Below are 13,331 nucleotides of genomic sequence, written 5' to 3'. Positions count from 1 at the left end.
ATGGCTTATTGGCCCATTTTCTCCTTCACCCGCCTCTTGCAATCATTCCATCTTTTCTTTAGGCCGTCGACAGTCCCCTGCTGGGCCACGCTGTTTACTGCCTCCTTGACCAACAGCCATGCATCCTTATGCCGACGGGCAACTCCTTTGCCCTTCTCCTGGCCAAAGAGGGCAGTGTGGTTCTCCATGACGGCCTGCACTAGCGCTAAATTCTCTGCGAACGAGAAGTTTGGGCATCTCATCGTCCGTGGCCACCTGGCTTCCTCCCTGATGTGGGTTCCTCCCTATCCTCTCCCACCTCCCCCCCCTTCTGTCCTCATGTGCACCCTCTATCCCTCTTCTAAGTGTGCCTGGTCTCGGGGCAAACACACTCCCATCATCCCTTCTGGCTCTCCCTCTCCCCACTCCACTTACTCCCTGACGGGGACCCTGCTGCTCCTCCTGTCCATAATCCTCTCCCTGCAACTCCCCTCCGCCCTACCTCTCCCTGTCATCCTCAAACTTCACACTCACTCCCACTTCAATCACAACCAAACACTCAGCATATCACACTGTAAAAGATAAATAAAATGTGTGAGGTGTTAGAAAAAAAAGTGTTGTGTATTTTGTATATGTATGTATGTATGCAAAATGGGTGCAATAGGTAAAAAAAAGTGTATGTACAGGCTTAACCAAACAAAAATCCGACCTAACTTTGATGAATTGCGCCTCTCTCACTGCTCTTACTAAATAACTGTACTTGCTGTAGTATGCTGTATCTCCAAGAAACAACCAAACACACTAAAGAAAATGGCGGCTGCGCATAGGTTTATGTATGAATTTTGAATGGCGTAATTACGTGGCGCATCTTTTAGAACTGGCGGTTATTTTTTACGATTCGTAGCCTAATTTGCATAAAACTACTCTTTATTGAGACTTTACGTGAACAAAATACTGGCGTAAGTACTTGCGACAACTTAAATGTGTATTTGCGCACATTTTAGTTGATCTCCGTTTTTTCCTACTTACTCCAGTTTAGCATCTGACGGTGCAGTATATTGGATAGCTCGAGTTGCGAGGTAAAATTACGGGCGGCGCGGGTTCCCTCGCTTGCGCCGAAAACTATGCCGTATATCGGATTGCGCCCAATATGTTCACACCACACAAACTATTTTCTATACATAGCAGTAGCCTCACACCCAGTGCTAGCTCAAGACACTTTGCTGCCTGGGACCAAGCATAAAATGACTCCCCTCAACTCTTTGCACACTACAGTTTAAACCCAACCATAGTCTGTTGTCTCAGAGCTTAAACATTGGCATGAGAACAAGCAGATGGGCATCATATAAGAGTAATTTCTGTTTTAAAACAATATTATCCAGAAAATGCTCTCCCTATGTGCTGCCCCTGTCAAGGGCTGCCTTGGTTTAGCAGTCCACCTGGTCCAATCATAAAGCAGGCCTTGTTCACAACAAGACTTCTCATTTGGTTATGATTATTGAGACTCAGGGCCCTATGATCTAAAGCTCTCCACTCTGGCGAGATGATATAAGACTTCTCGTCCGTACAGTGAAGTCCCTCAAATAATTTTAGAAAAGCTAATTTTAGCCTTAGAGCTGTTTATCTAGCTATATAGTCTTCTGGTTCTGAAGGAGAAACACATGCATTGCAATATAATGCTAAAATAAACCCCCCCAAAGATTTTGTGTGATTTCTCTCCATGCTGATGAGGTTTTGCTCATAAGGCCCTTTGTCTTATTCAGGCATGAAAGCAATTGAACCATCTTATGATATATTGAAGAGCTAAACTGCCGGTCCTGGCTATTACACTATCCTATGCCACAATATATGGTGTAACGTAACGCTGTTCTTGTGTTTCTTTTGAATGTATAATTTTCTATTTTATTTAAAACTCTATAAAATAAAACATATAAATTATGCAATATATACTGATTGCAGGAGCTGTGAGCAACGTTTATGAGTTTACAGTATAGTAATACTTGGGGAAGGAGAGAAGGGGGGCATTGCTTAGAATGGCGTTCTCCTTCATTGAGGCAGTTGAGGTTAGTGTCAGTCTAGTAATACTTGGGGTAGGAGAGAAGGGGGCATTGATTAGAATGGTGCTCTCCTACACTGAAGCAGTAGGGGCTTGTGTGACCATTTTGATTATTTATTTTGGCTGATTTCTTTGTAGACATGAAGGGGCAATAGGGATGATCATCTCTAAATAGAGCAGTGCAATACAGGAAACGGCCTATAGATGGCAACATACATAGGCATTGATATAGGAAGCAACAATTAGTCATTGAGGGTAATGATGGAGGTTTGGGAATATTTGATGACTAAAGCTATAAATGTTTTAAATATGAGGAGCAAATAAGCAGTAAAAGCACTGACATAATTGAAATAGCTAATGAGTAACAAATCAAATAGATAAGCTTGGTGGAGGTCGCAATATTCTCTGGAATGGAGTTTCACAATTCAAGCTGGTCATAAAGAATTAATTAATTTTGGCTGCCTGGTTTGTACATTTAAATGATTTTGATGTGTAAATGACGAAGGAGCATTACACTATTTGAGAGTATGTTTTTTGCATTTAAAAAAAGTATATTTTGCACTTATGCAGGAGATAATTTGATTTTGCTGCACAGTGAAGACTCCATGGCAGATTCATTGAGGTTCCGCCCACATAGCGTGAAGCGATGGCATCTAGAGAGTGTGGGACTCCAGGCAGGAGACACAGAGATGTCAGTTAGAGATCATCCCAGCTTGCAGCAGACTGTCATCAACCAGACCAGATTTAGTTCCTGGACACCTATAGCAAGCAAGTCTTTCAACAAGCAGGTAAAGATTTTTTTTTTTAATAAATGTTTCACCAAACCAGTTCGCTTTCCTCAAACACAATATGGCTGAATATGACCTCATATTTATGTATTCAGCGGGTATAGTATTGGTTGCAGCAAGCTTAAAGGGACACTGAACCCAAATTTTTTTTCTTTTGTGATTCAGATAGAGCATGAAATTTCTAATTTACTCCTATTATCACATTTTCTTTATTCTCTTGGTATCTTTATTTGAAATGCAAGAATGTAATTTAAGATGCAGGCCCATTTTTGGTGAACAACCTTGGTTGTCCTTGCTGATTGGTGGATAAATTCATCCACCAATAAAAAAGTGCTGCCCAGAGTACTGAACCAAGAAAAAAGCTTGGATGCCTTTTTCAAATAAAGATGGCAAGAGAACGAGGAAAATTTGATAATGGGCATAAATTAGAAAGTTGCTTAAAATTGCATGCTCTATCTGAATCGCGAAAGAAAAAATTTGGGTTCAGTGTCCCTTTAACCTAAATGTAGTTCTCTTTTAAGTGTGAGGAGACAGGTCCAGTTCATTAGTATTTAAGGCTTTAAAGGGTCGCTGAACATTGCCTTGATTTATCTAGCGTATAGATTTATGTGCTAGATTAAACATATTTTGCTTAAAAGATTGTACTTTGCCAGGCCTGCTCTTAATGTGCAAAACCCTGCCCACAGAGTACTTTTGGACATGATACAGCCACACCAAGCCCAGGCTGCTAATCCTTTACCCACCTAGACATGCCCTCAGACCTCCCCTGACGTCAATTCCCTGCTTCCCATGTTGTATTTTGAAAGCTGGGACGTATCCCTGTGCTAAGTTAGACTTAGTATTCATATTTATTAGTTGAGTGGCTATTATAGTCTGTTAAAAAGAGATGTGCAAAGTGCTTCACATGCGGGTTTTTTTTGCATTATTATTATTATTTAGTATTAGTATTATTATGATATATTTGCAGAGCTCAAACAGATTCTGCAGCTCTATAAACATATAGGGCTCTATTTAATAAGCAGCGATACCTGCTTCGCAGCCCAAGCATTTCAGTCGCCCTCAGAGCAAGCCTGAAAAGCTAGTTAAGTCGACTGCTGCTACTTAACCTATCCGCTACACTTATAGTTTGCGGATTGCAATCATCTCGATCTGATCAGATCAAGATTATTGATAGCCCCCTCTGGTGCGCGATTGACCACACACAAGCTGGGGCGGCATTGCACAATCTGGTAACTGCGAGCAGCGTACCGCTGCCTGCTTGCCGCAAGGCTGGGCAGACAAAGTTCAAGAATACGAACCTCATCCGTCTGGCCTTATATAAAGGGAGCCCACAATATGCAAAAGTAGCATTTATAAGAAGCAAATGGGTAGAAGGCCCTACCAAGAGTTTCCAACTGTAGTGCATCCCCTTACATGAAGGTGGTCTACACAGGACAGCTGGGCTTGTAGGCTAAGGGGGTTCAAGGAAAGGACAAAAGAAATGGGAAGCATCCCTGAACAGAAGAGTATGTAAAGGGACATAAAAGCCCAAAAAATATTTCATGATTCAGATAGAACATACGATTTATAACAACTTTCCAGTTGACTTCCATTATCAAATTTTCTTGTTTTCCTTTGCACTTGTCGGCAGCACTATATGACAGCAGCTTTACAAAAATGTTATACATTAGCAAGAGCAATAAATGTCAGCACTACTTCCTGCCATGTGCTGCAGAAATGTGCATGCTACTTATCTAGATATTCAACAAAGAATAAAAAAAGAACAAAGCAAAATTGATAATAGAAGTAAATTGGAAACTTTTTTTAAATTGTATTCTCTATCTGCATCATGAAATGAAAAAAATTGGGTTTCATGTCCCTTTAACCCCTTAAGGAAAAAAAATTTCTCCAAAAGACCAGAGCTTTTTAGCATTTTTGCCATCACTACATTTAAACAGAAATAGAGCCTTTTTTATATTTATCTATCAAAACTATATATATTTTATTTAGTAGACAACCCAAAGTATTGATGTAGGCCCATTTTGGTATGTTTCATGCCACCATTTCACGCCACCATTTCACTGCCAAATGCGATCAAATAAAAAGAGGTCCAGGAATCTATGTGTGTGAAAGGGGGGCAGAGAGGGTAACAAGGGGACTGTGGGAACTAGCTAATAGAACTGCCTTGTTATGAGGGGGGTTTAGATGCTGAGAAGGGGGCTTTGAAAGGGGGGGGCTGAGAGACAGCACACTTATGTAAACTCCTGTACCTTACCGTTACACAAAGGCTCCACAAATATGAAGGTTGAAGGGACAAACAGAAGATACAGCGCTGCCTGTCACAAAGGGCTAATTAGTGAGGGCTCAGATTTTTGAAACACAAAGGAAAGAAAAGAGAGAGAGGAGCATAAATCCAGAAGCTGAAAGCAGAACTCTCACTCTTGTCACTGAATTTAACTCTGGAAGCCCCCCTACAAGTCACTATCAGCACGCACACTGCTGAAGCAACCTGTGGCTATATAATTACACAGCTGAACTGGGAGTAGTGCTGCTGTAACTCACGCACCTCTCCTGGCTAAAGGGAATTTCACCCAGCGCTGGGGCACATTTTTTTTTTTGCACCGCTTGTGCCCTGGAATGCAGGATAATCCGGCTCTGTTGTATACAGTCACCTTCTGGTTGTCATGATTTGTGCTGGCTTTTGAATATGAAATAAATGTATCATCCCTGTGACGTCTGACAAACACAGCTACCCCCCACCCCCCGCAGCAAAATTGTGATATGTCGTGGGCAGGAGCAGGGATGGGGCTTAAAAAAATCATAAGACCAAAGTAATAACTTTCTAAATAAAGTCATATCTTTTAATACTCTTAGGCAGCAAATCAAACACAACCTCAAACCACTGGTATAGCTATGTGAGCTCTGTATTTATTTAGCCTTTGCAGAGACAGTGCTAAATATTTTTCTTCTGTTATGTGTGATCAGTCCACGGGTCATCATTACTTCTGGGATATAACTCCTCCCCAACAGGAAATGCAAGAGGATTCACCCAGCAGAGCTGCATATAGCTCCTCCCCTCTACGTCAGTCCCAGTCATTCTCTTGCACCCAACGACTAGATAGGATGTGTGAGAGGACTATGGTGATTATACTTAGTTTTTATGACTTCAATCAAAAGTTTGTTATTTTAAAATAGCACCGGAGCGTGTTATTACTTCTCTGGCAGAGTTTGAGGAAGAATCTGACAGAGATTTTTTTACTATGATTTTAACCGGAGTCGTTAAGATCATATTGCTGTTCTCGACCATCTGAGGGAGGTAAAGGCTTCAGATCAGGGGACAGCGGGCAGATGAATCTGCATTGAGGTATGTGGCAGTTTTTGTTTTCTGAATGGAATTGATGAGAAAAGCCTGCCATACCGTTAAAATGACATGTATGTATACACTTCAGTATTCTGGGGATGGTATTTCACCGGAACTACTGTGTTAAGGTCACTAATCCTTTTAATAACTATTCTCATGTTAAACGTTTTTGCTGGAATGTAGAATCGTTTACATTGCTGAGGTACTGTGTGAATAAATGTTTGGGCATTATTTTCCACTTGGCAGTTTTTTGCTTTAATTGTGACAGTTTCGTTTCTCTTCACTGCTGTGTGGGAGAGGGAGGGGCCGTTTTTGGCGCTCTTTGCTACGCATCAAAAAATTCCAGTCAGCTACTTTTATATGTCCTGCATGATCCGGTTCATCTCTGACAGATCTCAGGGGTCTTCAAACTTCTTTGAAGGGAGGTAAATTCTCTCAGCAGAGCTGTGAGAATTCTTATAGTGACTGTGTATAAAAAACGTTGTTTTGTTTTCTTATGTACAAATTTAATTAGTGTTGTTTTTTACTAATGGGAACAAACCTTTGCTAAAAGTTGTGTTGTTTTAAAATTTGATGCAATAACTGTTTTTCAGTTCATTATTTCAACTGTCATTTAATCGTTAGTACCTCTTTGAGGCACAGTACGTTTTTTGCTAAAAAAGATTATAACCAAGTTGTAAGTTTTTTGCTAGTGTGTTAAACATGTCTGACTCAGAGGAAGATATCTGTGTCATTTGTTCCAATGCCAAGGTGGAGCCCAATAGAAATTTATGTACTAACTGTATTGATGCTACTTTAAATAAAAGTCAATCTGTACAATGTGAACAAATTTCACCAAACAGCGAGGGGAGAGTTATGCCGACTAACTCGCCTCACGCGACAGTACCTGCATCTCCCGCCCGGGAGGTGCGTGATATTTTGGCGCCTAGTACATCTGGGCGGCCATTACAGATAACATTACAAGATATGGCTACTGTTATGACTGAAGTTTTGTCTAAATTACCTGAACTAAGAGGCAAGCGTGATCACTCTGGGGTGAGAACAGAGTGCGCTGACAATGCTAGGGCCATGTCTGATACTGCGTCACAGCTCGCAGAGCATGAGGACGGAGAGCTTCATTCTGTGGGTGACGGTTCTGATCCAAACAGATTGGACTCAGATATTTCAAATTTTAAATTTAAATTGGAGAACCTCCGTGTACTACTAGGGGAGGTCTTAGCAGCTCTCAACGATTGTAACACTGTTGCAATACCAGAGAAACTGTGTAGGTTGGATAAATACTTTGCGGTACCGGCGAGTACTGACGTTTTTCCTATACCTAAGAGACTAACTGAAATTGTTACTAAGGAGTGGGATAGACCCGGTGTGCCGTTCTCACCCCCTCCAATATTTAGAAAGATGTTTCCAATAGACGCCACCACTCGGGACTTATGGCAAACGGTCCCCAAGGTGGAGGGAGCAGTTTCTACTTTAGCTAAGCGTACCACTATCCCGGTGGAGGATAGCTGTGCTTTCTCAGATCCAATGGATAAAAAATTAGAGGGTTACCTTAAGAAAATGTTTGTTCAACAAGGTTTTATATTACAACCCCTTGCATGTATCGCGCCGATTACGGCTGCGGCAGCATTTTGGATTGAGTCGCTTGAAGAGAACCTTAGTTCCTCTACGCTAGACGACATTACGGACAGGCTTAGAGTCCTTAAACTAGCTAATTCTTTCATTTCGGAGGCCGTAGTACATTTAACCAAACTTACGGCTAAGAACTCAGGATTCGCCATACAGGCACGCAGGGCACTGTGGCTAAAATCCTGGTCAGCTGATGTTACTTCTAAGTCCAAATTACTTAATATACCTTTCAAGGGGCAGTCCTTATTCGGGCCCGGTTTGAAAGAAATTATCGCTGACATTACGGGAGGTAAGGGCCACGCCCTACCTCAAGACAAGGCCAAAGCTAAGGCTAGACAGTCTAATTTTCGTCCCTTTCGGAATTTCAAAACAGGAGCAGCATCAACCTCCACTGCACCAAAACAGGAAGGAGCTGTTGCTCGTTACAGGCAAGGCTGGAAGCCTAACCAGTCCTGGAACAAAAGCAAGCAGGCCAGGAAACCTGCTGCTGCCCCAAAGACAGCATGAACCGAGAGCCCCCGATCCGGGACCGGATCTAGTAGGGGGCAGACTCTCTCTCTTCGCCCAGGCCTGGGCAAGAGATGTTCAGGATCCCTGGGCACTAGAGATCATATCTCAGGGATACCTTCTAGACTTCAAATTATCTCCCCCAAGAGGGAGATTTCATCTGTCAAGGTTGTCAACAAACCAGATAAAGAAAGAAGCGTTTCTACGCTGCGTACAAGATCTGTTAACAATGGGAGTGATCCATCCGGTTCCGTGGTCGGAACAAGGACAAGGGTTCTACTCAAACCTGTTTGTGGTTCCCAAAAAAGAGGGAACTTTCAGGCCAATCTTAGATTTAAAGACTCTAAACAAATTCCTAAGAGTTCCATCGTTCAAAATGGAAACTATTCGGACAATCTTACCCATGATCCAAGAGGGTCAGTACATGACCACAGTGGATTTAAAGGATGCTTACCTTCACATACCGATCCACAAAGATCATCACCGGTATCTAAGGTTTGCCTTCTTAGACAGGCACTACCAGTTTGTAGCTCTTCCATTCGGATTGGCTACGGCTCCAAGAATCTTCACAAAGGTTCTGGGTGCCCTCCTAGCGGTACTAAGACCGCGAGGGATTTCGGTAGCTCCGTACCTAGACGACATTCTAATACAAGCTTCAAGCTTTCAAACTGCCAAGTCTCATACAGAATTAGTTCTGGCATTTCTAAGGTCGCATGGATGGAAAGTGAACGAAAAGAAGAGTTCTCTCTTTCCTCTCACAAGAGTTCCATTCTTGGGGACTCTTATAGATTCTGTAGAAATGAAGATTTACCTGACAGAAGACAGGTTAACAAAACTTCAAAATGCATGCCGCGTCCTTCATTCCATTCAACACCCGTCAGTAGCTCAATGCATGGAGGTGATCGGCTTAATGGTAGCGGCAATGGACATAGTACCTTTTGCACGCCTACACCTCAGACCGCTGCAATTATGCATGCTAAGTCAGTGGAATGGGGATTACTCAGATTTGTCCCCTACTCTGAATCTGAATCAAGAGACCAGAAATTCTCTTCTATGGTGGCTTCATCGGCCACACCTGTCCAGGGGAATGCCATTCAGCAGGCCAGACTGGACAATTGTAACAACAGACGCCAGCCTACTAGGTTGGGGCGCTGTCTGGAATTCTCTGAAGGCTCAGGGACTATGGAATCAGGAGGAGAGTCTCCTTCCAATAAACATTCTGGAATTGAGAGCAGTTCTCAATGCCCTTCTGGCTTGGGCCCAGTTAATAACTCGGGGGTTCATCAGGTTTCAGTCGGACAACATCACGACTGTAGCTTACATCAACCATCAGGGAGGGACAAGAAGCTCCCTAGCAATGACGGAAGTATCAAAGATAATTCGCTGGGCAGAGTCTCACTCTTGCCACCTGTCAGCAATCCACATCCCGGGAGTGGAGAACTGGGAGGCGGATTTCTTGAGTCGCCAGACTCTTCATCCGGGGGAGTGGGAACTTCATCCGGAGGTCTTTGCCCAAATACTTCGACGTTGGGGCAAACCAGAGATAGATCTCATGGCGTCTCGCCAGAACGCCAAACTTCCTCGCTACGGGTCCAGATCCAGGGATCCGGGAGCAGTTCTGATAGATGCTTTGACAGCACCTTGGAACTTCAGGATGGCTTATGTGTTTCCACCCTTCCCGCTGCTTCCTCGATTGATTGCCAAAATCAAACAGGAGAGAGCATCAGTAATTCTAATAGCACCTGCTTGGCCACGCAGGACTTGGTATGCAGATCTAGTGGACATGTCATCCTGTCCGCCTTGGTCTCTACCTCTAAGACAGGACCTTCTGATACAGGGTCCATTCAAACATCAAAATCTAACTTCTCTGAAGCTGACTGCTTGGAAATTGAACGCTTGATTTTATCAAAACGTGGTTTTTCTGAGTCGGTTATTGATACCCTGATTCAGGCTAGGAAGCCTGTTACCAGAAGGATTTACCATAAAATATGGCGGAAATACCTATACTGGTGCGAATCCAAAGGTTACTCCTGGAGTAAGGTTAGGATCGCTAGGATATTGTCTTTTCTACAAGAAGGTTTAGAAAAGGGTTTATCAGCTAGTTCATTAAAGGGACAGATTTCAGCTCTGTCCATCTTGTTACACAGACGTCTGTCAGAAAATCCAGACGTCCAGTCCTTTTGTCAGGCTTTAGCTAGGATCAAGCCTGTGTTTAAAGCTGTTGCTCCACCATGGAGTTTAAACTTAGTTCTTAACGTTTTACAGGGTGTTCCGTTTGAACCCCTTCATTCCATTGATATAAAAATGTTATCTTGGAAAGTTCTGTTTTTAATGGCTATTTCCTCGGCTCGAAGAGTCTCTGAGTTATCAGCCTTACATTGTGATTCCCCTTATCTGATTTTTCACTCAGACAAGGTAGTTCTGCGTACTAACCTGGGTTCTTACCTAAGGTAGTCACTAACAGGAACATCAATCAAGAGATTGTTGTCCCATCCTTGTGTCCAAATCCTTCTTCAAAGAAGGAACGTCTTTTACACAATCTGGATGTAGTTCGTGCCCTCAAGTTCTACTTGCAGGCAACTAAAGATTTTCGCCAAACTTCTTCCTTGTTTGTCGTTTACTCTGGACAGAGGAGAGGTCAAAAAGCTTCTGCTACCTCTCTCTCTTTTTGGCTTCGTAGCATAATACGTTTAGCCTATGAGACTGCTGGACAGCAGCCTCCTGAAAGAATTACAGCTCACTCCACTAGAGCTGTGGCTTCCACTTGGGCCTTTAAGAATGAGGCCTCTGTTGAACAGATTTGCAAGGCTGCAACTTGGTCTTCGCTTCATACTTTTTCCAAATTTTACAAATTTGACACTTTTGCTTCTTCGGAGGCTATTTTTGGGAGAAAGGTTCTTCAGGCAGTGGTTCCTTCTGTATAATGAGCCTGCCTATCCCTCCCGTCATCCGTGTACTTTTGCTTTGGTATTGGTATCCCAGAAGTAATGATGACCCGTGGACTGATCACACATAACAGAAGAAAACATAATTTATGCTTACCTGATAAATTCCTTTCTTCTGTTGTGTGATCAGTCCACGGCCCGCCCTGTTTTAAGGCAGGTAAATATCTTTTAAATTATACTCCAGTCACCACTTCACCCTTGGTTACTCCTTTCTCGTTGTTTCTTGGTCGAATGACTGGGACTGACGTAGAGGGGAGGAGCTATATGCAGCTCTGCTGGGTGAATCCTCTTGCATTTCCTGTTGGGGAGGAGTTATATCCCAGAAGTAATGATGACCCGTGGACTGATCACACAACAGAAGAAAGGAATTTATCAGGTAAGCATAAATTATGTTTTTATCTCAATTGGACATTTAATAATAGATTCTTTAAAACTGCTCTCTGCATTCCCTATTAAAAGAACAGTAAACCCAACATTTTTCTTTCATGATTCATGTAGAGAATACAATTTTAAACAACATTCCAATTTGCTTCTATTATCTAATTTGCTTCATTCTTTAGATATCCTTTGTTAAAGAAATGGCAATGCACATGGGTGAGCCAATCACACAAGGTATCTATGTGCAGCCACCAATCAGCAGCTACTGAACCTATCTAGATATGCTTTTCAGCAAAGAATATCAAGAGAATAAAGCAAATTAGATAATAGAAGTAAATTAGAAAGTTGTTCAAAATTGTATATTCTTTCTAAATAATGAGAGAGAAAAAAATGGATTTAATGTCCCTTTTTAGCCCTTAGTGACCAGACCATTTTTTAATTTTCTTACCGTTAAGGACCAGGGCTGTTTTTACATTTCTGCGGGGTTTGTGTTAAGCTGTAATTTTCCTCTTACTCATTTACTGTACCCACACATTATGTAGCATTTTTCTCGCCATTAAATAGAATTTCTATAGATACCATCATTTTTTTTCATATCTTATAATTTACTATAATTTTTTTTAATAAAATATGATGAAAAAATTGAAAAAAAACCCCCACAATTTTTCTAACTTTGACCCCCAAAATCTCTCACGCATCTACAACCACCAAAAAACACCCATGCTAAATAGTTTATAAATTTTGTCCTGAGTTTGGAAATACCCAATGTTTACATGTTTGGTTTTTTTGCAAGTTATAGGGCAATAAGTAAAAGTAGCACTTTGCTATTTCCAAACCATTTTTTGTTTCAAAATTAGCGAGTTACATTGTAACACTGATATCTGTCAAGAATCCCTGAATAACCCTTCACGTGTGTGTGTGTATATATATATATATATATATATATATATATATATATATATTTTTTTTTTTTGTAGACAACCCAAAGTATTGATGTAGGCCCATTTTGGTAATATTTCATGTCACCATTTCACTGCCAAATGTGATCAAATAAAAAAAAAAAAAAATCATTACCTTTTTAACAAACTTTAGGTTTCTCACTGAAATTATTTACAAATGGGTTTAAAAGCTTCTCTGGGATCCCTTTTGTTCAGAAATAGCAGACATATATGACTTTGCTATTGCTTTTTTGGTAATTAAAAGGCTGCTAACTGCAGCTGTGCACCACACGTTTATTATTCCCAGCAGTCAAGGGGTTAATTGGATAGCTTGTAAGGTTAATTTTAGCTTTAGCGTAGACCTATCCCTACCTGACCCCTCTCAAACAGCTCTCTTTCCTTCCCCACCTCCCAATGGTCACCCCATCTTAAACACTGGCAGAAAGTCTGCCAGTATGAAAATATTAGGCTTTTTTTTTATTTTTATTTTTTTTTTTTGTTTATTTTTATTTTACTATTCCCCCCCCCCCCCCCCCCAAAAAAAAAAAAACAGCTCTTTTAATCTCCCCCCCTCTACCTATTAGCTGCCATCTTAGGTACTGGAATATATATAATATATTTTTTTTAAACCCATTTTTTTTTTCTACCCCCTCCCTCATACAGTGTCCTCCTCATCCTTTCTTACTTTCTTATCCCCTTTCAAATAAAGGCGTCTCCTCTCCCTCCTTCCTTCCCACTCACTGCCCTGTAATCCTTTTTTTTTTTTTTCTGTAG

At 41.5% G+C, this 13,331-nt stretch overlaps 1 protein-coding gene across 1 annotated transcript in view; it reads left to right on the top strand.

Annotated features, from left to right (window-relative positions):
- Nucleotides 1–2,640: 2,640 nt before the first annotated feature.
- Nucleotides 2,641–13,331, top strand: part of ECT2L (epithelial cell transforming 2 like) — a 140,311-nt gene continuing 129,620 nt past the window's right edge. The window contains exon 1 of the mRNA XM_053712129.1: nt 2,641–2,823. Within this exon, the coding sequence (XP_053568104.1) occupies nt 2,641–2,823 (183 nt within the window). The remainder of the gene's footprint in view (nt 2,824–13,331) is intronic.

This window comes from Bombina bombina, chromosome 4 (genome assembly GCF_027579735.1).
Source record: "Bombina bombina isolate aBomBom1 chromosome 4, aBomBom1.pri, whole genome shotgun sequence".
NCBI lineage: Eukaryota > Metazoa > Chordata > Amphibia > Anura > Bombinatoridae > Bombina > Bombina bombina.
Note: the sequence above shows the minus strand (reverse complement) of the source record. Positions and strands in the feature narration are given on the sequence as shown.